Genomic DNA, 27,403 nt, shown 5'->3' with positions numbered 1-27,403 from the left:
ATCCTCAGTATGGGGTATTTCCCTCATACCCGTTTCTGGCAACCGCTTTTCTACACTGTTTCAACTAGTTCAACTTTTTTTTTCTTTCCCCACTTATAAGTGATACCATCAAGTATTTCTCTTTCTCTATGTATACCGCATTTTTTTTATCCATTCATCCACTGATGGCAACTTAGGTTGTTTCCGTATCTTGGCTATCATGAATAATGCTGCATTGGACATGGGAGTGTAGATATCTCTTTGATAGCAATTTCATTTCCTTTGGGTAGAGTATACCCAGAAATGGAACTGCTGGATCATAAGGTAGTTCTACCTTTAACTTCTTGAGTAAATTCCATAGTTTCCCATAGTGGCTGTTCCATTTTACCTTGCCACCAACAATGCATAAGGGTTCCCTTTTCTCCACATCACCAGCATGTCACCTTTTGTCTTTCTGATAAAAGACATTCTAAAAGGTGTAAGATGATATCTTATTCTGGTTTTGCTATGTACTGCCCTGATAATTTGTGATGTCCAGCACCTTTTCATGTATCATTGACCATTTACATATCTTCTTTGGGAAAATGTCTATTCAGATCCTCTGACCATTTTTTAATTGGGTTGGGGTTTTTTATGTTGTTGTCCTTTTACCTCTGAGTTGTGTAAGTTCCTGTATATTTTGGATATTAACCCCTTATCAGATATGTGATTTCCAAATATTTCCTCCCATTTGGTAGGTTGCCTTAGTATTTTCTTGATGGTTTCCTTTGCTGTTTAGAAACTTTTTAATGTAGTTCCACTTCTGTTTTTGCCTTTGTTGTCTTTGCTACTGGTGTCAAATTAAAAAAAAAAAAATCATTGCCAAGAACATCAAGGAGCTTACCTTTTTATATCTTCTTCTAGGAGGTTTACAGTTTCAGGTCCTTAGTTCAAGTCTTTAATTCATTTTGAGTTGATTTTTGTTCATGGTGTAAGATAGGGGTCCAGTTCATTCTTTTGCATGTGGCTATCCTGTTTTCCAAACACCATTTACTGAAGAGACTATCCTTTCCCTATTGTATATTCTTGACTCCTATGTCAAAAATTAATTGACCATATGTGCATGGGTTTATTTCTGGGTTCTCTATTTTATTCCATGTATCTGTGTGCCTGTTTTTTTTTTGTTTTTTTTTTTTATTGATTTCAAAGAGAGGAAGGGAGAGGGAGAGAGAGATAGAAATATCATTGATGAGATAGATAGTCATTGATCAGCTGCCTCCTTCACCCCCCCCCCCCCACGGGGGATCGAGCCCGAAACCTAAGCATGTGCCCTGACGGGAATAGAACCATGATCATCAGGTTCATAGGTCGATGCTCAACCACTTAGCCATGCCAGCTGGGCCTATGTGTCTACTTTTATGTCAATACCATACTGTTTTGACATAAAACAGTATGTCAAAAGAGTATAGTATTATTACTATAGCTTAATAATATAGTTTGAAATCAGGAACTGTGATGCTCCAGCTTTGTTGTTCTTTCTAAAGATTGGTTTGGCTATTTGGAGTCTTTGTGGTTCCACATAAATTTTAGGATTGTTTTTTCTATTTCTGTGAAAATTGTCATTGGAATTTTGATAGGAGTGGCATTGAATCTGTAAGTCACTTTGGTACCATGGACATTATAACAATATTAATCCTTCTAACCTATAAACACAGAACTATCTTTCCATTTATTTGTGTCATCAATTTATTTCATCAACATCTTATAGTTTTCAGTCAACAGATTTTTCACCTCCTTCATTAAATTTTTTATTTTATTGATTTAGAAATAGAGAGAAAGGAGGTGGAAGGGGGGGGGAGAGAGAGAGAGAAAAAAAAAACACATCAATTTGTTGTTCCACTTATTTTTATATTCATTAGGTGATTCTTTTATGTGCACTGACTTGGGACTGAACCCACAACCTTGGTATATCGGGATGACACTAACCAACTGAGCTACTCAGTCAGAGCCTCCTTGGTTAAATTTACTGCTAAGTGTTTTATGCTTTTTGATGCTACTTAAATGGGATTGTTTTAATTTCTCTTTCTGACAGATTGTTTTTAGTGTATAGAAACATAACTGATTTCTGTATATTGACTGTGTATCCTGCAACTTTACGGAAATTGTTTATTAGTTATGCAGTTTTTTGGTATAGTCTTTAAAGTTTTTTATATATAATATCACATCATCTGCGAACAGAGTTTTACTTTTTCCTTTCTGATTTGGATGTCATTTATTTCTTTTTCATGCCTAACTGCTCTGGCTAGGACTTCCAGTAATATGTGCAATAAAAGTGGTGAGAATAGCCCTGGCCGGTGTGGCTCAGTTGGTTGGAGCATCGTCCCAGACACCAAAAGGTTGTGAGTTCGATTCCTGGTCAGGGCACATACCTAGGTTGCAGGTTTGATTCCGGGTAAGTATGAGAGGCAGCTGATTGAGGATTAAAAAAAAGAATATACAAAAGTGGTGAGAGTGGCACCCTTGTCTTGTTCCTGATCTTAGAGAAAGCTTTCAGCTTTTCACTGTTGAGTATGATATAAGCTGCAGGTTTGTCATATATGGTCTTTATTATGTTAGATACATTCCCCCATACCCGGTTTGTTGAGTTTCGATCATGTAAGGATGTTGAATTTTGTCAAATGCTTTTTTGGTTACCTATTGAGGTAATCATGATTTTTATCCCTCATTTTGTTAGAGTGGTATGTCATACTGATTGATTTGCAAATGTTGAACCATCCCTGCATCCCAGAAATAAATCCCACTTGATCATGGTATGATCCTAATGCATTGTTCAATTCGGTGCGCTAATATTTTGTTGAAGATTTTTGCATCTATGTTCACAGGGATACTGGCCCGTAATTTTTTTTTGTAGTGTCCTCATCTGGCTTTGGTATCAGAGTAATGCCAGCCCTTAAAGTGAGTTTGTTACCGCCTCTTCTATTTTTTGGAAGCGTCTGAGAAGGCTTGTTGTCAGTTCTTTAAAAATTTGGGAAACTTCTCCAGTGAAGACATCTGATCCTGCACTTTTCTTTGCTGAGGGGTTTTGACTGAATAGTAACTGGTCTGTTCAGATTTTCTATTTCTTCATGATTCAGTCTTGGGAGGTTATATACTTCTAGAAATTTATCCATTTCTTCTAGATTGTGAAATGTGTTGGCATATAATTGTAGTACTCTTTAATGATTCTTTGTATTTCTGAGATGTTGGTTGTAACATCTCTTTCATTTATGAATTTATTTGGGCTCTCTCTCTCTTTTTTTTTGATGAATTTGGTTAAAGGTTTGTCAATTTTATCTATCTTTTCTATGAATCAGCTTTTGTTTTATTGATTTTTTTCTTTTTCTTTTTAATTTCTATTTTTTTATTTCTGCTCTGATCATAACTATTTCTATTTCTTTCCTTCTGTTTACTTTGGGTTTTGTTTGTTCTTTCTCTAGTTCTTTTCGGTGTAAAGCTAGAGTTACTTGGGGTTTTTCTTGTTACTTGAGGTAGGCCTTGATAGCTATGAACTTCCCTTTTAGAACTGTTTTTCCTGCAAATTTTGAAAAGTTGATGTTTTCCTTTTCATTTGTTTCAAGATAGTTTTTGATTTCCTCTTTGAACCATTGGTTGTTTAGCAGCATGTTGTTTAGCCTCCGCATATTTGTATTTTTTCTAGTTTTCTTCCTGTAGTTAATTTCTAGTTTCATGCCATTGTGGCTGGAAAAGATGCTTGACATGATTTCAATCTTCTTGAATTTATTAAGGCTTGTTTTGTTGCCTAATATATGATATAATATGGACAATGTTCCATATGCACTTGTAAAAATGTGTATTCGGAGGTTTTTGGATGAAATGTTCTATAAATATCTATTAAGTCCATCTGGTCTAATGTGACATTTAAAGCCATTATTTCCTTATTAATTTTGTCTGGATGATCTATCCACTGATGTGAGTGGAGTATTAAAATCCCCTACTATTATTGCACAACTCTGTTACACAGCTTTTTTAGTGTTATTTTATTTTTTTTAAAGTTTTAATTAAAACTGTTATTTTAGAAAGGGTTTTTAATGATTTGAGAAAACACTCAAAATGTAATATAAAAGAAACAAAGAAAAGCAACAGAAAAAATTATATCTGTAGTTTTGTTTTAAATATTTTTAGCACATAAAAGAGACTGAAAAGGAAGATTACAAAATGTCATCAGTGATTGCTGCCTGGTAAGAAATTAGGCATTTTTCCTGGCTTTGTATTTTAAAATACTTACTAGCTGTGTAATTAAAACCCTAACTGCAATGGACTGAAACTAGTAATGCAAAGAACTGAGTTAACACTCAGATTCTGATTAATTCTATACTGGGAAATGGCCCCAATGAAATGATATAGCACAACTACCACTGCATTTATCCAAAAGATAAGAGTATTGCGTTTTACATACCTGTGAATCTGCCCATTTTTATGCAGGTATTCCAACCCTTCCAACACTTCTTTGAGTATTGTAGCAATGGCAGGTTCATCTAGGACTCCACTTTTGTGTTCTCCCTTCGCCACAATGTGCTTAATAATATCCAGGACAGAACCTGAAAACAGGTAACGGTTTTCCATAAAGTTTTAACTTATTGAGTGATTCAAAGCCATTTTGAAAGCAAAACACATGTAAACCTTTTGATAAATTTAATTGTGTGTGAAAGAAGGGAAAAAGTAGCAAATATAAGGAAATACAAAAGTTTCAGATTAATAATTTATTCTCAATTCCAATCTAAAACAGAAAGTAGCCTGCTAATATCCAAAAGGTAGTGTTACACCAGCATCATCTTCGGACTTCTAATGAGAATTTGGAAAAGGTAGTAGGAAATTTTTAACCACCTCTGAAGAATACCTAGATTAACTAATAAACACTTTAATATATCACAAACCAATTTAGGTTCCAACACCAGAGTAAAGTATGCAATATTGTGTGAATAAAGATAGAAAAACACAACTGAAATGCAAGTCAAATTACAGAAGAAATACTTGGAAAGATCACGTGTGTATTCAAACTAACTTACGGGTTAAAATTAGTTTCAGGTTAATAAATAATAGAAATAAAATAGAAAAGGCAAAGAAAAATATGGAAAAAAATAAAAATGGTAATTCCCTTTAAATAATAGCCCAGATGTATTATCAATCCCATTCTTCCCAGGATGAGAGATAATGCTCCTACTAAAAATTAGGGGGAGGGAAAAGATACCCATATAGTAATTAAATCACAGGATGCTGACTACCATAACTGACAATTACAATTTGTAAAAGTTTGCTAGAGATCTGTAAGATTTCTGGCAGGACGATGGCCCATGAAGATCACAGAATCAAAACAAAACCATCTCCAATGTTAGAAATTATACCAAGAAGTTTAGAGCATAACATAAACTGCACAAAAAAGACCGGATGCCCATTTCTTGGCACAAGACCTTAGTGATCAAGACTAAAATTAAAACAAACACACATTTCTGTTGAAAACTTGCCCTAGAGGGTGCTTTTTACTTCACACTTGAAAAGAAAAAAAATGTACTTCCAAATAAATGAAAGAAGTGGTCTAGATGAAAACATGGGAGGACTGAACCCATGTTCACTTTAGCTCCCGCTTGAAATCCACTAACTTGATAAACTTGATTTTTTAGAAAGGGCATAAACCCAGAACAAATAAGAGAACAAGAATGATAACAGAAAAGAGACAATAATTTTTTGGAAGAAAAAAAGCAGGAAAAGAAAAGTAACTGACTAAGCAGAGTGGAGAGATCTGAAACTTCAATGCCTACAGAAGGTATGCCAATTAGCAAAAAGTGATGTCTACCTAGAGCTTCAGAAGGGCTCAGAACATAAGGACCACATAAGGAAGTGAGGGGGAACTGAAGGAAAGGGTTGAAAACAGGAAAACTGGCTGAAATTCATATAAGGAAGAATAGGATTCCCAGATCCCCCGCTCGCCCTCTGGAAGCCAGGCCACTCTCTGCACCTCCAGCAGGAGACAGGCAGTTTACTCTCCATAGACAAAGAACCAGGGAGGCTCCAGATACCAGGGAACTTCTCCTAACACATTACCTCACTTGCCCTCTTTACTGCTGTGGAGGCCATCCCACCCTGAAGGCATCTGATCTCCACAAAGGGGGAGGCGTAAGGGATAACTTCTGTTCTGCTTAGTTTAACCAATCACACATTAACCCCCAAAACAAAGTGACTACCCTAACAGGCCACATAGTTCATTCTTCTGAGAAACCCAAGCCACATGAGAAATGCTTAGTAAGAAGACAGCTGTATAAACGCCAATTGAGTTTATAAATGTTTGTAATGTAAAGAATATCTAAAATAAGAAACACAAAGGGAGAAATTCCTACTAGGAATTAAAAATTAATACCATTTACTAACTCAACAATTAAATCATACTATACGCAATATCTAGAACTCAGTGCCACAGAATATATTGAAATACATATGGTATGACTGCTGACTTTGAAGGAACTTCAGGCTGGTGGGTCAGGGAAACAGATCAACAGAGACCCTAGAGCACATAAAAAGCTTAAAAAGTTTGAAGCAGGAACTCCTTTTCAGAATCTTAGACCATTTTTATTAATTTCGCACCATCTAATGATCAATGGGGAAGTTAATGCAATGCACACCCCCAGTCTATGTCCAGAACAGATGTTCTGAACAAAGCTACATAAGAAGCCCCTGTGGCCCGGCCAGGCGTGGCTCAGAGGTTGAGCATCAACCTAGGATTCAGGAGATCCAGGTTCGATTCCTAGTCAGGGCACATGCCCGGGTTGCAGGCTCGATCTCCAGTCGGGGGCGTGCAGGAGGCAGCCAATCAATGACTCTCTCTCATCATTGATGTTTCTGTCTATCTCTCTTCTTCTCTCTAAAATCAATAAAGATATATTTTTTAAAAAGAAAAAAAAAGGAGCTCCTGTGATAACAATGTCTTTTCAGGTTCAGTCACCCATCAATACAATTTTTATAAGTGGAGGGATGATCAATCCACTAAGATTGTCATCCTTGACTGAAAAGTATTGGTCCTGGAAGGTCTCCCCTTCTTTTCCATTTGATTTAATCAGCATGCTGCACTTCTAACCCTACAGGTAGACTTCTCTCTCTTTCCTTTCAAAAGCTTTCTTAATTACTTTGATTTCTAAAAATCTTATATTGAAGCTTGGTGCTAATAAATTGTAGAAATAGCTATTTAGATAAAAGTGCTTCTAATTTCTAAATATTAACTTCCTATACTGATAAATCTCATTATCCAACAACAGAGTTTTAATTAGCAAAAAATAAGAATATTATAGATACAAGGAAGTATTAAAAAATAAATCCATTCTCCCTCAATAAGGTTAGGTTATTGTAACTTTTCCCTACTAGCTATGAGATCCATAAGAGCAAGGAACCAACAGTTTGATTCACCAATGTATTGGTGATCATTAGTATTTGATGAATGCAATTTTAATTGAGCTATCTTCACACAGTTTCCTCCTATTAAAAATAATGAAAGTTGTGCTTAGTTCTACTTACTGTGTTCTAACATTGCATAATGTATCTCTGAAGGTTACAATGTGTATTCACTCCATAACCACAAATGCAAGATTTCATTTTCTTAAAAAAGATGAATAATTTTTAATATTTTAAAAGGCTGAGATGTAAGATTATGCTGACTTATAAAAATATAATTATAAAAAGAATTAATGCCTGAAACATGTTTGAAAATTATCCTCCAGGAAATCTGCTGAGTGCTAGGCTAAAAAATTGGGCACTGTCCTAAGACCAGGAGGGACAGAGAGGTACATTTAAAAGATACCACCCAGATATATGTCCTGCCCCTTCTGTGTTCAGGACATATAAGAGAACATGGATTCTTTAAAAACATATATATCACTCTGCTTAGGAGTGTAGCAGAAAGGACAGGCTGGCATACAAGTGTGGATGAGAAAATTAAGCAGACAATTTATTCCTAATTCATCAGAGGACTTTTTAGCAAACATTAAAAACTTTGTAGTGTACATTTTTGTAAATTACAATAAAGAAAATTATGCTGTAAGCGATCAATAATGAAAGATACAGTATTACCTAAGATTCCCATATCTGTCCATACTGAAAGAACCATGCTTGACCACCATCTTGAAAGGTGGTTGGTGTTAGCAAGGCTTCCAACCATCTTATGAACAGGGCCTTTAACAAAGCAATCCAGTTTCTCCAGTGTGTCACTAATGGGATTGAAACAAAAAGGTGATTCTGGCTACACTGAAAAGCATCAAATAACAAGGGATTATTATTCTTAATGACTAAAATTTCCTGTGCACCTTACTCCACGTCAGCACGGTGGTGGAGGCTTCACAAATATCATCTCGTTTATTCTTCCCCAATACTCTGAAGTGCAGAAAAGTATCCCATTTAACGAACAAGTAAACAGGCTCAAAGAGTTGAAATAGTCTGCCCAATGACATATAACTGCTAAGTAGGAAAGTTAGAATTTAATTCTAAAGCCTGTGCTCTTTCCTTTACAACCTCTCTGGGGAAGTGAAGTGTTTAATGAGGTATGATATTAAAATTGCAAACAAATATGGACTTTCTTTTCTGTAACCCTGCATTCTAAAATGGAAAACCACGCTCCCACACAAAATACATATGTAAACAAAACCAAGCAGCATAGTAATGGGAAAGTTGGGTGGCTTCATCTCTCACTAGTCCTCTCACTCCTGCCACAGGATTTAAATCCATACCTTAGCAAAATGTCTAATTTACTACATGGCATGGATCTTCAGGTAACTGTAACAAAATGTCCAAACTATACATGCCAAGGGTCCACTGTTTGCAGTGGCAATACTTATATTTTATTCTAAGGACTAAAGCAGAAATAACTGCATATTTACTGCAGGATAAAGCACATAGTTAATGATGTTAATGCTGGGGATCAAGATTTTCTGTGTAAGAGAAATGAGATTCAAGTGTAATTTGAAAGTTTTAAAGGTCTGTAATATGAAACTTGAATTGGAAGCATTAATGTCAAATTATGACTTATTTCCAAGATCTTTCAACTAGAAACAATGAGAAAGTAGTAGCAAAGAGCATCCAAAGCATCCAAGTTGCTTTCTAAATACCATTCCCTATAAAAAAGATCAGAGCTCCTAAGAATATTGGCTGGTTCTGGGTCTCAGAAAATTAATAGAAACATGAGCCTAGGAAATCTTGAGCCAAAAAACAAGGAAGCTTTCAAAGACTGATGGTCAACTCCCACTGACAAAATTTTGGCCAACCTGAGCATCAAAAGAATAGAGTATAACTGATTGAAAGACACTGAATATAGAAATATCCTTGAGTCTATGTAATAATATTTTTTAAAATGACAGTCTTACCCAATGGGGGATGGGAGGACCCTCTCATTTGCTACCACAGGAGGTGATTATTAAACTAACTCTACTCTTTAAAATTTAATATACAGATTACAATACAGATTAATCAAAGAGCCCTAGTTAATAAGGTAAAGTTCCTTTACACAGAAGAAAGCCAGTTTATAAATGTAACAGAAAGGATGCAATAAGAAAAACCACCATTCTGCAGGCCCTGACAAATTAATGGATTCAAGCAAGGACTGTTAATGGATGCTAAAACCATTAGACAAAAGACTTATGAGGAACTAGATACTCACAGTGCCAAAGTATTAGTTCACAAATTACCTGCTAGCTGAAAAGGGGGAAAAAGTTAACCTTTCCAGGGAGTAGCCTGGCTATCATAATCTAAAGCAATCAAAATTAACATCACCATTAAAGATACAACCAAATAGCAAATACTTCCTGACATGATGTGATATGAAGAACACAGCATCACCTACAAAACACTGTGTCAAAATATTTAACTTAAATCTAATCAAGGCTAATTTTCAATTTGCAAGGAACAGAGAAATAGAAATCAAGTTAAACAGCATCATAAAGAAATTACCAGATAAATCCTGAATGTGGGACATCATACAAGATAGTTACATCAGACCTTTCAGACCAGGCCCTTCAATAAATTTATATCATGGAAGAGAAGAAGTAGGAGGGGTTCATCCTAGATTAAGAGAAATTTAAGAGGCATGACAATCAGCCCTGGCCAGTGTTGCCCAGTGGTTAGAGCACTGGCCGGTGCACCAAAGGGTCTCAGGTTTGATTCCCGGTCAAGGATTCAATTCCTGGTCAAGGGCACATGCCTGGGTTGCCCCTGGCATGGGGCGAGTGCGGGACGCAACCAGTTGATGCGTCTCTCTCACATCGATGTTTCTCTCTCTCTCCCCCCCTTTCTACTTGCTCTGAAAAGCAATGGAAAAAATATCCTCGGGTGAGGTTAACAACAAAAAGGCACGCAGCCAAATGCAATGTGTGAGGCCTGCCTCAGCTTGACACCAGCACTGTTAGCAGATAATAGATTCCCAGTATCTCCTTGAATGCAAATGTCCACGAAAACCAAACCAGAATAGAAAAGAACATTTTTATTAACTTTTCAACCCATGGAAGTTAACATTTCATTGTATTTTACTCACCTCCACTTAGCAGCTTCATGACTAGCCACAGCTCATCTTTTACTACAAAAGATGTGTAGTAAGACACAATATTAGGATGATGGCACTGGCTCATGGCTTGAATTTCTTTCTACAAAGAAAACACAGTAACTCATTAGATGGCAACCCTAAAACAATACTTCAAGTTAGTGAATACAGACTGGGAATCCCAAGACCATGTCACAACCTTTCTGGTATCCCCATGGCCCTGATCTCTTCAAAAATGGTTAAAACCAAAAACCACTTAGTTTCCCTCAATCCATTCCAACTCTGCTCCTTCTACCCGCTGCACCAGTGCTCTCTGAAACGAGAGACGCACACTATGCACCACACCCTGGCCTGGCACAGCACCCGGGGGCCTCCACAGGGACACATATTTTTACTTCAAGGTGCCCTTGAAAAACCATCTTGGGAAATCTGGATTTACAGCCAGAGAGGATAATTACTAATAATCAAAGGGTGGGTGTTTGTTTGCTTCTGGGTTTTTTTCTTTCAAAATATTGTTTCATCCCATTTTTGTGAAATGATTAACAATTCTCACTTTAAAGAGAAATACCATGAAACAGGGCAAGGTCATAAACTAAATTCAAAGTAGAAACCTGAGCCAAAAGTCTAAGCTTACACAATCTCTGTTAATGAATTTAAATTAGATTTGGTATGATAAAATGCCTTGTAAAGCCCTGTGTGACCGGGGCCCTGCTTGCCTCTCTAGTCTCATTCCTATTCCCTCACCCTTACACCCCAACATACCTCAATCCTATGCTCCAGCCACAGTAACTATAAGTGAGCCAAGCCTATTCTAACCATGGACATTTAACCCTGTTGTTCCCTCTGCCTCAAATACACTTCCCTCATTATTTCTGCCTAACTAAAAACACCAATTCTTCTTTCTGAACTCAGTCGAAATATCATTTCTTCCTTGCTCCGGTTGCGTTAGGTATCCCTTCCCTTGGCTTCTCAGCTCCCTGTATGTGTCCTTACATCATGGCACACAGGTACTGAATAGCACCCTAGGCGCTTGTCTGTCTGTCCCTCCTTGCTAGAAAGAGATCTCCTAGAAGGCAAGGACTTAAAAGTGGATTTCTAAACATTGTAGACCTTGGCATACTACACTGTAAGTGCCTGTTTATTTTTCTGTATCCCTCATAAAACTGTAACCTCAATGAGAACTAAGACTCTGTATTTCTGGCACTTATCACTGTGCCTGGTACACAGTACACCTTTGATAAATATTTGTTGAATGAACGAATGAATCCTACAGCACTTTATACAGCTTTTTACTGATTCACGCATTTGTCCTATGACCTTGGTATTTGTTCAGTAAAATCAATCATGTACAAGTTGCTCATAATGCCCAATTCATAAGAAGTGCTCAATAAATGCGAGTGTTTCTTTTCTCATCTACTCTACTTGAATATAAATTGCTTTGTGGCAAGGACCCTGTCATATGTATTTTTGAAACCCCCAAAGTCACCAGCACAATCTTCTATACTAAAAGCTAAGTAAATATGAAGGAAAGGAAGAAGGAACTAAAACACCTGCCTGCTGACATAGTTATAAAGGATTCGAAGAGATAAGATAAGTACATATGAGAGGGAATATGTAGGACAGCACATACATGCCAAATGAGGAAACAGTTAAGGTAGGCAAGTACAAGGTGAAAGGCATATATAATTACAAAAAAAAAAAAAAAAAGATGCGATATGGAAGAGATTATAGGACCCAATGAGTAAACCTATCTGGGGTAAACACTCCATGCTTTCAACAGATATTGACCAAGTGCTTCTGCTGTTACCAGGCACAATGCTAGGTGCCTGACCACAATGGTGAGCCCTCATGAAACTCACAGTCTGGTGAAGAGGTAGACAGACACTCACAACACAGACTGACAACAGTTTAACAGGGGAAATACAAGATACTACATGACTTCATCTGAGACAAATTATCAAAATAAAGGAGTGATTATCAAGGAAGGCTTCCTATAATTAGTTTGACTCCAATGACACTGAAATAGGAAAGATAAAGGTTTTTACCAGTTTTGATTGTTTAATTACCTGGGACCATATCAAAAAGGACTTTGTAACTGTGTCCAAGAATTTAGGTTTCATCCTTACAGCAATGGAAAGGTATCAAAGGTTTAACTCTATTTACTTTTTCATAAAACTCACTCCAGCTATAATGTAGAAAATAAATGCGGAAAAGCAAGCCCGGAGGCAACGCCTCTATTTAAGGCTGCTGCCAGGGTCTGAGTGGGAGACGAAGGTGGCCTGAAAAACGATAAAAAGCAAGTTCTCAGTTTTCGTCACTCTACTGTGGTCACTCTACCCTTACGAGATGCTGGGTGAACAGTATATGGGAACTTCTGTACCACTTTTTGCAACTCTTCTGTAAATTTAAAACTACCTCAAAATAGAAAGTTTTTAAAAAGCAGCAATGAATGAAGAGAGGGAGTCAAGAGGTGATACTATAGGACTTGGGGAATAACTGGGTGGGAGAGGTGAGAGATGGAAAATCATACACATAATGTAAAAAGGGGGGGGTCGAATTGTCCAAGGTTTTAAATGTTAAGCTAAGGGTTTTGACTTAATCCTGGAAAGGGTTACTACAAAGGGTTTTCTGATAAGAGCCCATCAGAGAACCTTAGAACGGAAAGATTAGAAGAGCCTTAAATATTCCTTTTCTTCCCTTCCGTGCCTTCAAGGGGGGGCCTTCCTTTACCTTAACTCCCACTGAAATTACCCATTTCCCTTTTCTTTCAAAAAATAAAAAATAAATACACATTAGTGCTTTGCAAAAGTGGTACATTACTCTGACTCAAGTTTCCCAGCAGCTTCCTCAACACTTAGAAGTGAATCCCATCCCTGCCAGTAGAAGTGCTTTCTTCCAAGTCCTCTAGGATCTGCTAATGGCAGACCTTTTGCTTGGACTTTCAGCTCTCCACCCGAAGCTTTCTGAAGCAAGGGAGGACTTTCCATTCTTCACGAAACTTACTCACCTTGATTTCTACTATTTACTACCAGGTTTTCTAATTACCCCAGTATAGGCAGTTTCCTCCACTTCACACAGTTCAGTCAGTCCCGGAGTAATGTTAATTAATTTATTCATTCATGTAGCGAACAAAACAAAGTCCCCGTCCTCATAAAGTGCTCATTCTAGTACAGTTTTCCACCTACAAAATGTATCCGGAACCTGGGTCTTCCTTTCCATTATCACTGGCAATGACTGAATCTAGTCTCAGTTCCTCTTTGGGTAGTACAGTGCCCCTCAAATTAGGGGGTGCAACTCATATGGGTCATGAAATTTAGTCAATTGTGTTAAAAACGAACAAAAAAACAGAATAGAAAATCAGAATGCATTCTACACAATATCGTTAAAAATTGTTATATAAAAATGTTGTTTCCATTATATTACTATTTATGAATATATATGTGTGTGTATGTGTATATATATAGATATATATCTATATATATATATATCTGAATATACTATTCATTCCTGATTCTAAACCCCTGCCCAGCAGGGTCTCCATCTCTGCCTGTTCAAAGTCCCCCATCCCTGGTGGCCCAAGACACGAACACCTCCACAAAGGCCTCCATCCTTGCAACTGGGAGCTTGCTTCCTCCTCTTACTTCCACAGTACTTGGTACCTTTCCTAGGCATTTGTCCTGTTCTGCCTCGTACAGTAGAGCATCTAGTCTCAACTATATTGTGAGCCTCTTGGTAGAAGACAAGACACATTCCCCTCAGTGTTTGTCCAATGAATCTAGTCCTAGCATCTACTAGAGAAAAGTCTCAAAATACTTCACTGTGTGCCTTTGTTAGAGAAAAACCTGTGAGTAAAATCTCTGGAGAAAATAAATGTAGATCTGACAGCTGATTTTCCCATCACACTTAGCAAAGGTTGTGACAAGAAAACATTTTGACAAGAGAAAGGAGCAATATGCTGCCTCCTCAGTAATAACTGTCACACGATTACACACCTGTAGTAGGTTTATATCAGTACTCTCTGGAGAACTCAGAGCACCCTTTTGCATTATAATAAAGATAATTTTGAAACTAACTTTTAAAATCACCACATCTAAAATCTGCTGTGTTGATCTACTAAATTTTTTAAGGTAAACAGAAGGGCTTCATATCTCTCAGAAACAGAGCTCTCTTGGCACTCAGACCTCTGGTTCTGACATCATGAACGCCACAAATAAATCAGGCAGTATTTATACTCCTCATGTGTCTTCAGGGTTTAGTGGGATCTTACCTGCCTGCCCCCCCAACCCAAAAGCCAATTACCTTACACTTGCTTTACTAAAAGTCACTTCCCAAACTCTTACCTATCTGCCAGATATGTACATAAATACTACATTTGCAATATAAAGCTTACTGGAATATGTGGCCAAAATTTATGGAAGTCTAACTAATGTTTTTTCCTATTATTAAGCTATATCAAATTTCCATTCCTCTAAAAGTTAGGCTCTAATCATTTTGTTAGTATTAAATGAAGTAGAAAACAATAGACTTTAGTCAGAAAGACCTGATTTTTAATCCAGACTGTCATTATCATATGATTTACTGCCTTGCTATAAAATGGAGCTACTACCTATCTCACAGAGGTGTTTATGAGGTTCAAGTACACTTAAGTGCCTAGCACTGAAAAGATGTTTGCTATTACCTTCCTGTGAAATTAGTTAAGTCATTTAAACTTTGAGCCTCAGTTTCTGTAATCATGAAATAATAAATAATAAACTTTCATTCAGCCAGGAGATCGTAGTTCCATTCCTGGTCAGGGCACACACCCAGGTTCCAGGCTCGGTCCCCAGCAGGGGGTGTGCAGGAGGCATCGGATCAATGATTCTATCATCATTGATGTTTCTGTCTCTCGCTCTCCCTTCCTCTCTCTGAAATCAATAAAATATATTTTTAAGAAGTTAAAAAAGAACAAGTATAGGATTACATTATCATAAATATACAAAGATGTTTAAATGTGCAGTCTGAAAGATTATATAGCAAGTGTAAATCTCAGAATGAGAGGATTATGACTATATATGCTCTCTACTTACCTGAGTTTTTATGTATTTTACAATAAACATTATTATTAATGAAAAAAAATCACAAACTCTTAAAAAAGGAATAAAAAACTTCAAGTTATTTCCCACTCTAACATGAACATACAAGTACACCTTTCCACTTAAGAAATATGAGACGTACATACCAGGAGTTCATCCATGCTCGTCTGACATTTCTCAAGGTTTATCCGTTTGATTGCCACTTTCTCCTTTTTAGGGGCACAATATGCTGCCTGGACCACAGCCGTTGCTCCACTCCCTAAAAATACATATATAAATAAGTAAATAAATAGATGGGTAGTTAAAAACAAGACATTTCTAATTCCCACACAAGTTAAATGAGAAGTTAACCCTTATCTTGTTCCTACACTCAACGAATGCAGGCACACACTCTAAAAAGCTGGCTGTCTTTAAAAGCAAAAGCCTCAACCATTTCATAGAATTGGCAATAAATACCAGTACCAAAAATAAAAATGGCTAGGGTTCCAGTTCAAGAATTTGCTAGTGTAGGCCCACATTTCTCTGCTCCTCTCCTATAAATACAATTAAGTACCTTAGAAATAATTCAACAATCATAAAATAACTATGAAATGTAGAAAGACGATGAACTGGCAAGGGACCTCAGAGTGCGAGGAAAAGCACCACTGTGAGTTCACTGGGTTTTCCTTTTATCTCCCAAATATCCATAAGTGGGCACCAGGACAGCCTGCAACCTGAAACCACCAAGAGACAGACAGATAACAAACAGACGAGAAAATCCTGCTTTCTGGCCAAAGGACTGTGAAAAGAGAAGCCCAGCAGAGAGCCAAAGGGAGATAGATTTCCCAATCCCTACCCAAGATAGTGGGGGACCCAACCCACCACAGCATCAGCCAGCATCTGCAGGGTCTCCACCCCAGACCCGGACAGCACAAGGCCAGACCCACCACAGGGGCAACAAGGTCCCAGTCTCACACTTGGGGCAACATCCAGCCAAATTGCCCTTAGCAGCAGAACTGGGAACCCACACCCACCAGTCAGCCCAAGTAACACATGTACAGATCAAACAGGAGTTCCTGAGGTACCAGAAGAATAAAGCAGAAGAGATTAGCACAGCAAGAGCTCTGAAAACGAAATTATCATAGGAATTACACAGCTCACAAAAGTAGGCCAGGCCTACACACTAAACCTAAATAGAGTAACTGCCTACTAAAACAGAAGATTTAAACAACCAAGAGTCTCCTAACATTAGTACCCTAAATGTCCAGGATACAATAAAAAAAAATTTTAAATAATCACTTGTCATACCAAGAACCAGGAAAAACATACTTATATGAGAAAAGACATTCACACTGATGCCAACATGAAAATGAATCACATGGTGAAGTTTAAAGCAGTTATTATAAAAATGCTTCAACAATGAAGAATTCATTTAAAACAAAAAATTTAAATTCTCAGCAAAGAAACAGATGGTATAAAAAAGTACCAAATGAAAATTATACAACTGAAACATACAATTTCCAAAATAGTTTCCTCAATCTAAACAACAGAGAGAAAATAGACTAATAACAACAACAACAAAAAGCCCACACATATACACAAAAAACAAACAGAGCCTCAAGGAGCAGTGTGGATTAGATAACAAAAGATCTAAAGTCTATGTGGCAGGTAGAATAATGCTCCTCCCACCCACCCACAAGATGTACTCGTATTAATCTTTGAAACTTGTGAACATTACCTTATATGGCAAAAACTTTGCACATTATTAAGTTAAATTAAAGATGAGAAGACTGTCCTGGACTACAAGGGTCTTTACGAAAGGGAGGCAGGAGGGTTAGAGAAGGATATGATACTCTGAAACAGAGGCCAGGATGATAAGAGCCATGGGCCAAGGAGCAAGTACTGACACATGAAGCAACATGGATGAACCCTGAAAACATTATGCTATGAAAAATTTTAAAAATCACAAAAGACCACATACTGTATGACTCCACTTATAAGAAACGTCCAGAACAGGCAAATCTATAAGACAGAATATAGATGAACTGTTGCCAGGGACTGGGAGAAGAGCAGAATGGGAAGTTACTGCTTGATGGCACAGGATTCCTTCCCGGTGTGAAAAATACTCCACAATCAGACAGTGGGGATGGTTGCAAAACACTGTGACTAGACTAAAGCCCAATGAACTGTACCCATTTAAAATGGTAAATTTTATGTTATGTGACTTTTATCTCAATTTTAAAAAAAGGAATACTACAAACTACTTTAACTCATAATTCTACAATTTAGAAAAAAGTGGACCAAGTCTTTAAAAACAACTACCAAACTCAGCCAAGATGAAGTAGGTAACTTGACTAATCCTGCAACTATTTTAAAAAATCAAACTTGTAATTTAAAAGTTCTCAAAAAACAAAACAAAAAACAGACGCGATGCCTTGGCTGGGTGGCTCAGTTGGTTGGAGTGTCATCCCGAACACCAAAAGGTCGTGGGTTCAATTCCCCATCAGGGCACACACCTAGGTTGCTAGTTCGATACCCAGTCAGGGTGCATATGGGAGGCAATCAATCGATGTTTCTCTCTTTCTCTCTCTCCCCTCCTTCCCTCTTCCTCTCCCCCTCTTTCAAAAAAAAAATTTTTTTTTAAATCAATGAACATATCCTCGAGTGAGGATAAAAAAAAAAATTGCCATAAATGGTTTCAGTGGAGAATCTTACCAAATACTGAAAGAATAGCCATTTTACACAATGTTTCTCAGAAACGGAAGAAAGACACTTCCCAATTTATTTTATGAAGCCAGAATTACCAAGACTAAAACCAGACAAAGACATCACAGACCAATATCTCTCGTGGACTTAGCTGCAAAATTCTTAGCAAATCAAATTCAGCAATAGATAATATACCACAACCAAGTGGTACAGACTCCAGGTATGCAAAGCTGGCACAATATTTTTTATAAATCAAAATCAATGTAATACACTATACCAACAGGTTCAGAAAGAAAATCATATGACCATATTAATTGACACAGAAAAACATATTTTTTAATTTATTTATAATGATTTTAACTACTCACTAATTTTTGCAAGAATTTAAAAACAGTGTTGTACACCTGAAACTAATACAAAATATAACTGAATGTAAATTGTAATTGAAAAATAAAATTTTAAAAAATTTTTTACTTTTTTATTGAACTTATTGGGGTGACATTGGCTAATAAAATTTTTTAGGTTTCAGGTGTATAATTCTGTAATACATCATCTGTACACTGTATTGTGTGTTCATCAGCCAAGTCAAGACCCCTTCCATCACCATTCATCCCCCCTTTACCCTCTCCTATCTTCTCCCATCTCCCTTCCCTCTGGTAATCACTATACTGGTATCTGTGCCTAGGAGTCTGCTTGTTTTCTGCTTAATCCCTTCCCCTTTCACCCAGTCCCACAACCGCCCTCCTGTCTGACAGCTGTCAGTCTGTTCTCTATCTATAAGTCCGTTTCTATTTTGTTTTTGTTAATTTTGTTCACTGAATTCCACAAATGAGGGAAATCATATGGTACTTGTCTTTCTCTTAGGCATTTCACTTAGCATAATGCTCTCCAGGTTCATCCATGCTGTCCCAAAGAGTAAGGTTTCCCTCTTTTTTACAGCCAAGTAGTAGTCCACTGTGTAAATGCCCCACAGCTTTTTTATCCATTCATCTACTGATGGGCACTTGGGCTGCTTCCAGATCTTGACTACTGTAAATAACGCCGTAATGAAGAGAGGGGGTTCATATACTCTTTCAAATTAGTATTTCAGGTTTCTATGAATATATTCCCAGAAGTGGAATCGCTGGGTCATAAGGCAGTTCCATTTTTAATTTTTTGAGGTAACTCGATACTGCTTTCCACAGAGGCTGCACCGAACAGGATTAGAGATACAAATTTTGAAAATGTTTCATCTCTTCTTTAAAGCAGGTTCCTTCATGTGGAATTTTTCAAACTACAAGTCAACTTACTGGCTTCAACCATCATTTTTCTTAGAGGAAATAGAATCAAACAGAAAACATCAGTGTACACTGCACATAGTAAAAGAAACAGCATGAATACAACATCCGAATTCAAACTCGCACCCTGTACACCGCGGTGCATCTCGGCGCACCGATCCCTGCATCCCCGCTTCTCGCGCTGGCTGTCCCTCTGCTCGTTAGTTCTTTCACTGCAGGATTAGCACACATTACACACCAGAGTGGGTTCATGCACAAACATATGAATGAACTTTCTCCTGAAATCCTTCAAACTGGGTAACTTCATCTCCTGAGACAGAACAGGAGGGGACCAAATATATGATGGGGACTAAAAACTTTCAGTCTCTCTCCACTTTACTAGGCCCAGAAATTTAAAAAAGTAAAAAAAACCCAGGATATTATTCCTATCAAATGGATCAAATCACTTGAAGATATTTTCCCCAAAGTTTCAACCAGCCATCACTATAGCAGACACACATTCTAAAGATTTCGTTTTTAAGTATTTTTTAAATAAGGTTTTGCGTTTACTAACGAGCTAGCCCAGAGTGTTCATTATGAAAGATGACTAAGGCATTGCCACCTGAACCATGGAAAATACGGGAATTTACAACTTTGTAACCCTCCTCTAAACGAGGCCTCTTGTCAGTCATATTGAAAATTAAAGCTCCTAGAACTGGTGAAACAGATGCAAGAATAGTCTTCATAAAAATCACCCTATTCTCTGCATATGAAGATGAAAATAAAGGCGCACTGTCATATGTCTGAGTAATCATTCAATCAGCCTGATGGTTTTGCAATGAATCATCCCTTTCTCTCCTGTTCACTCTGGTGATCTCCCATCTCAATGGATGGTAACTCATCCTTCCAGATGCTGCAGCCAAAAATCTTCAAGTCTTCTCACATCCAATCCAAGGGCACATCTCCAATTTCGAAATATGTTATATCACCTGACTGCTTCTCACCACCTCCCCTACTACCTCTCCCCCCTGGATAACCTCTCCTTCCACCCTTGACCCTTACAAAATTACTCTCTGCCTCGCAGCCCAGTTATCCTGATCTATTTAAAACTCACCTCTGGCCCCAGAAGTCCCCAACCCCTTTCTCTGCTTTATTTTTGTCCTTAATCGCAGATTACAAACTCCAAAAAAGCAGGGATTTGTCTGTCTGCTTTTACTGCTTATCTCTAGCATTCAGAACAGTGCCTGATACATAAGGAATTCAATATTTGTTGAACAAATTAATCAATCAAGTAGTGGCACGTACTTTCAAGAAAAAAAGATTACCCACTTGGAGCAGAACAAACACAAAAGCAGCCCAGCACCCTGGGCATCACCTCATGATTACCACCATGAGTACTAGCATTTACTGAGCACTTGCTCTGCCTGCCAAGAACTAGGCTGAGCACTTTCTTTACTTGTGTTTCTTTTTTTCATTTAATCCTCACAATAGCCCTACCGGCGTGGCTCAGTGGTCAAGCGGCGACCCATGAACCAGGAGGTCGAGGTTCGATTCCAGGTCAGGGCACATGTCCAGGGTTGCGGACTCGATCTCCAGTAGGGCTCGTGCAGGAGGCAGCCGATCAATGGTTCTGTCTCATTATTGATGTTTCTATCCCTCTGTCTCCCCCTCTCTCAAATGAGTAAAAACATTTTAAAAAATTTTTAAATAACCCTCACAATAATCTCATGAATTAGGTATTATTGCTCTTACAAATCAATGTAAGAAGAGCAGTGTAAGAAAGTGTACGACTTAGGTCACAGATTAAGAAGAGACACGGTAGGGCCTAGAAACAGAACCACATGATGTTTCAACACCATGTTCTTAATTGGTAGGCAGCTGCCTCTTTAGGTTAAAGCTAACATTTATTAACTGAATACTCTGTGTCAGGTTAAATTATTTACTTGCAATGTCTTATTAAACTATTTTAATTAAAAAAAAAACAAACCTGAGGCCAACATTTAGTTGCCTATCCAACATACAATTTTCCCTTCTTCTCTAATAACAAAACTTTCACCTAATTTTGTTTGAAGTAATAATGTGCCCAGCTAAAAAGCTTCATTTCATAGCCTCCCTTGCAATTGGTCCAATTACACAGTTTGGGCCAATAAAGAAATGGAAGTCACTGAGTAAGGCTTCCAGGAAAGAAAGTCCTTTGAAAGGGAGCCAACTAAGTTGTCACGTGCCTTTGTTCTCTTGCCATTTTCTTTTGGCGCTGGACACAGGCACAAGGCTATAGGTGGAACAATTATCTTGCAACTATGAGAGTGAGAGTCATGTGCTAAGTGCAGTGGAGTAAAAACTAGTAGCCTGGTTGTCTGATGGCACCTAGGCTGCCACTCCGGTTCTCTTGTTATTTTATTAAGCTACTATTATTTATTTTCCACTACATGAAGCCAAATTCAATCCCTGTTTGATACAACCCTATGAGGTTGCTGGCCCAAAGCTGGCCTTATTAAAATGTCACCATAACTAAGTCTCCCAATCAGGGGAAGACAATACACTAACCATTAAGAATAACTGTCGATAGAGCATGATGTCTTTCACATTTATGGAGGAACTAGAGGTGGGATCCTGGAATCTGTATTTGGAAACCACTCTTTTAGACATCAAAACATGTGGCTACTGAATACCTGATCAGAAATTCTAACACAATAACGGGTTAGAAAGGAGCTCAAAAACACTGAAAAGACGAATGATTTATTGTGAGAACAATACTAACATTTTTTATAAGTAAATATACTTAAAGAACTTCAAATCTTGTCAGAGCATGCGAAGGATAATAAAATTCTTTAAAAGGAATTTCAAATCTGTATGCTTTGAATTCCAAATCTGTACGCTTTTATTATGTTTGAGGAAGGAAATTTTCTCTATAGGATTTTACAAGAGAAAGAACAAAACAGCATGTAAGAAATATTAACCCCACAAATATATAGTACTAAACAGCACACATGAAAAAAAATTACACTTCAAATAAATATATGTGCTTTGGTGAGAAAGACACCATTATACCGTTTCCTTAAAATACAATCTCTTGAAAACTGAAAATTCAAATGACCTCCCACAAACCGTCTTTTCTCTGGCCTCCAATCATTTGTTTCCTGAAATAACAGTGAAATCTGAAGAAATCAAAAGATTTATTTTGAAGACCACAGCTTATTACAAAATTCTGTATTCCAAACATTTCGCTACAGAAGCAAAGTTAGAATAAGAATACACTGCTTTACTGGGCCTTGCTACTTGTAGTAGGTGGTAACTCAAGGAAAATCTTTTGCCCCCTCCCGACTGGGAAGGTGGGGTAAGAGTGTGAGGAGTGGAGTGACAGGAACTTACTAATGAGAGGGAGAACATTAAAAATTAAAAATAGGATACACCAAAGAGAACCAATCCTACTACATCCGAAAGGGTTATCAACAAAATATCTGTCCCTGTCAGATTTTTTCATTGTACAGATATTCCTTTAATCTGTCAGACTCTGACCACCATTTTCCCGTTTATATCCAAAAACCAATCAAATACAGATGCCAGAACAAGGGTCCCGAAAAAGAAAACAGGAGAGTTGAACACTAGTACTGACTCTACCACTAATTAGCTCTATGACTTTACACAAGTCATTTTATCTTTCTATGTCTTAGTGTTTTCATCTGTAAAAAAGATGGTTTACCATACAGAAAAATTAACTCAAAGTGTATCAGAGGCCTAAATGTTAGAGCTAAAACTATAATACTCAGAAGAAAACATAGGGGAAAAAAATCTCTGTGGTGTTGATTAGTAAAGATTTCTTAGCTACAACCCCAAAAGCACAACCTATAAAAGAAAAAAGGGATAAATCAAACTCATATCAAAATTTACAGCTTTTGTATTTTTTTTTTTTTAAATATATCTTTATTGATTTCAGAGAGAGGAAAGGAGAGGGAGAGAGAGAGATAGAAACATCAAGGATGAGAGAGTCATTGATCGGCTGCAGCCCGCAACCCGGGCATGTGCCCTGACGGGGAATCGAACACTGATAGCCTGGATCCTAGGTCGAGGCTCAACCGCTGAGCCACGCCCAGCCGGGCTACAACTTTTGTATTTTAAAAGACACCATTAAGAAACTGAAAAGACAAGCTACAGACAGGGAGAAAATTTCTGAAATCATGTATCAGGTGAAGTACTCATATCCAGAATGAATACACAGACAAGCCCCTATAGCTCATTAAGAAAACAACCCAAAGTCCAACCCAAATGGGCAAAAGATTTGAAGAGACATTTCAGCAAAGAAGATACATGGAAAGCTACTAAACAAGCATGTGAAAAGATGCTCAACATCATTAGTCATTAGGAAAATGCAAAACAAAACCACAATGAGATTCCATTTCACACCCACTAGGATGGCTACAATCAAAATGACAGACAACAAATGCTGGCAAGGCTGTACAGAAATAGGAACCTCCCTACATTGCTAATGGGAATGTAAAATTGTACAGTCACTTCAAAAAGTTAAACATAAATTTACCATATGATCCAGCAATTCCACTCAAGAAAAATGAAATATGCTCACATGAAGATCTGATGTGAATGCTCACAGCCAAAGAGCAGAAACCCGATGTCCATCTAGTGGTGCCCAACAAAAGGAAATGTAATGTATACTACAGGCTACAACATGAAAGAACCTCAAAATAACATTACGCCAAATAAAAGAAACCAAACACAAAGAATCACATATTATGTGATTATATTTATATAAAGTCAAGAAAAGGGAAATCTATAGAGACAGAAAGTAGATCTGTGGTTGCCTAAAGCAGGGAATGGGAACAGGGAGTGACTACAAATGGACATGAGGCATCTTTTTGGAATGAGGAAAATGTTCTAAAATTGGATTGTGGTAATGATTGAACAACTCTAAATTTACTAAAAAACTATAGGATACATTTAAAACAGGTCGATTCTATGGTATATAACTTATACCTCCATAAAATTGTTTTTAAAAATAAAAATACTATGCTAAAGGAAAGCCAAACACAAAAGATCACATGTTATATGATCCCATTTATATGTAATGTCCCAAAAAGGCAAATCTATAGAGACAGAAAGTAGATTTGTCGTCACCTGGGGCTGGGGGTGGGAACATGGATTCACTGTAACAGGCACAAGGGATCTCAATGAGGTGATGAAAATATCCCAAAACTGGATTATACTGATTGGTTCGCAACACAGTAAATTTACTAAAAACCACTGAATTTTATACTTAAAAATGGGTGAATTTTATGGTATTAAATTATACCTCAGTAAAGTTATTTTAAAAAATAAAGTGGTCAAATCACATTGGCATTCTTAACCTATTATCCATGGGCTACTCTGAGAACGAGACAAAGACTAACCCTATCCCAGAGGACAGAGACTCCCCTTTCCCCACTCACAGACACCCTATTGGTCTTAGGACAGCAGTCTCTAAATGTCTAAAGTCCTATACCACCTTAATAATAAAGGCATTAAGAATGACTACAAGCACCGTCCTCACCCTAAAAAGATGTACACCGAAAAGGAAAGAAAAACTCTTCTAAAACAATCACAGGGACCCTACTTTTCAGACATTACTTTGGAATCTCCCACTTCATCTCTTCCTTCAATATGAAACTCTGAGGGGCCCAGAAGCAGTCTATCAAGACAGAGACCTAGGTAGCTGGCCTTAGAACCAACCAGTACATGTCAAGACAGCATGCAGCAAGAACGCAGGCCTATGAAGTGATTTAAGGAAAAAGATGAGATGTCTTTCAGACAAAACTTAGCCCAGATTTGTTTTGAAACAAGAGGCAAGTGAAAAAAAAGAAATATGACAAAGTGTCTCTGAAACACAGATACAGTACAATAAACACTCACACCCCCAAGACAGCTAGTGAGTTTTCAGCCAGTCTTTGTTATAAAACTAATTTTAGGACAGGATGCTGATCTAGCAAAGTAGACAATCTCCTTCCTCCAATACACAGGGGTCTGCTCAGGTCGGTTGGATTGAGTTTCTGTTTAACTAAACCCACCCCTTTTTTTTTATTTCTGGCCACTGGATTATTGTTGCCCAACAAATACCCCCCTCATCAGCCCCAGTCCCTCTCCTCCCCGAGTGACTGTGCCTTTCTGAGAATTACAATCTACGTGCAAGTTTTGGTCTATACCAACTGGTATTACTGGACCCCTTTCAAATCCACTCCACACACCGCAGCAAGACCCACTGGATCATGTCCCTGCTTGAAGCTCTCTAATAACACTGAAAATTCCAAAACCCTTCCCAAGGCTGGGGAGGCCCCTATGATCTGGCCTCTCCCTTACCTTTTTCTGTCCTTGCCAGTCTTTCTTTAGCTCCTAAAACACATCAAGCCTTTTCCCTCCTCAGTGTGTTTTCTCATCCTTCCGTAGGAAAAAAATCTTCCCCAGGCTCTTCAGCTGCCTTCTCACCATCCTTCAGCGCTCAACTTAAAATGCCTCAGAGATCTTTCCCGAAATCACCCTAAGGAGGTCTCCACGTTATTCCTTCTCAGAACATCTTCCCTTCCTTCCTCGCATTTGCCAAAACCTGTCATTGTTTTTATTTGTCTACTTATTTAATGTCTGCCTCCCTGACTACAAAGTCAGTCCCAAGCAGCTGGAGGCTGTGCCCACGTTGCTCAGTGCAGTACCTGCGGCTTCGTCTGGAGAGGATCCCCCGCTCCACCCCAGCAATGCCTGGCATTTCGTGGGCACTCAAGGGTTCCTGCACCGCTGCGGGAATGAACTAGAGCACCCTATCCCACAATCCCCCAAATGGGTGGCAGTGCCACAACTCCAACAGCCCATTTTTTTTGTACAGCCTTGCAAAGGCCTGCCCCATGCCTACACTTTCCTTTCTCTCCAAGACACATCTGCCGCTCAGGCTGAAACATCTATCACGACACAAACCTCTCCTGAGCCCCTTAAACCCACCCGACCCCGCCCCACAGGCGCGCCACTCAAAATCCCCTCCTCGCCCCACACGCGCTGCACAAACCCGGAGCCTCACCCACGCGCCCTACAAACCTCCGGGCCCCACGAGCGCCCATTCATATCTGTGAGTGCTGCGCTCCCCGAGCTCCCGCGGGTCCCCACGACCCCGCGTGTCACCCGCTGCCCAGAGCGGTGCCTCCCCACTCAGTGGCGCCAGCTCTCACCGATCACCTCCTGCAGCTCGTAATCGTCCCTGTTGATGGACCAGGGCAGGGCGCTCGAGTCCTCGGACATGACGGCAGCACAGCTCTCGATCCTCCCTCAAACTCGCTGACCTCTCTCCTCTCCTCGCCGCGCCTCTCCCCACCCCCAACCGCTGCCGCCGCGACCCCACCAATCTCCTCCAGAGCCACCACGGGTCCGGATCGCGCCTGGGTGCGGGGTCACCGCGCGGCAGAGCGGCGGGGGCTCGAAGCTCCGGCGGACCTCGCCTCCTGATCCTCTGCGTCCGGCACTCCCCGGCCCGGTCCAAGTCCCGGCCTCGGCCTCCTCAGCAGCAGCGACAAGAGCTTCTCCTGGGCCCGGCCCCTCTGTCCCGCCCTCCACCCGAGCCCTAGGCACGGGCCAAACTTTCCCTTCACCTGCCGACACGCAGCGCGCTGACGTCACCGCGCCGTGCACGCCCCGCCTTGGGCCCGCCCCGGCCGCCATCTTAAGTGTGGCTGGATTAGCAGCGAGCAAGCAAAAAGCCCGAGAAGGTGGAAGTTGCTAGTGCAAGGGAACGAGTGTTTAGGAAGAAGTTCAGCGAGGGCATCGGAGAGCCAGAGCAGTGCCCAAGTAGCACAGAGGCGGTAGCCACACTAAGCATGGCGACCAACGGCGGCCGAGTG

At 38.9% G+C, this 27,403-nt stretch overlaps 1 protein-coding gene across 1 annotated transcript in view; it reads right to left on the bottom strand.

Annotated features, from left to right (window-relative positions):
- Nucleotides 1–27,183, bottom strand: part of OXSR1 (oxidative stress responsive kinase 1) — a 68,131-nt gene extending 40,948 nt beyond the window's left edge. The window contains exons 1-4 of the mRNA XM_081160784.1: nucleotides 26,738–27,183; nucleotides 15,744–15,856; nucleotides 10,520–10,628; nucleotides 4,415–4,556 (exon numbers count right to left, since the gene is read on the bottom strand). Of these exons, the coding sequence (XP_081016910.1) occupies nucleotides 4,415–4,556; nucleotides 10,520–10,628; nucleotides 15,744–15,856; nucleotides 26,738–26,807 (434 nt within the window). The 5' untranslated portion in view covers nucleotides 26,808–27,183. The remainder of the gene's footprint in view (nucleotides 1–4,414; nucleotides 4,557–10,519; nucleotides 10,629–15,743; nucleotides 15,857–26,737) is intronic.
- Between the last annotated feature and the right edge of the window lie 220 nt (nucleotides 27,184–27,403).

Source organism: Miniopterus schreibersii (assembly GCF_964146895.1).
Source record: "Miniopterus schreibersii genome assembly, chromosome: 15".
NCBI classification, from domain to species: Eukaryota; Metazoa; Chordata; class Mammalia; order Chiroptera; family Miniopteridae; genus Miniopterus; species Miniopterus schreibersii.
Note: the sequence above shows the minus strand (reverse complement) of the source record. Positions and strands in the feature narration are given on the sequence as shown.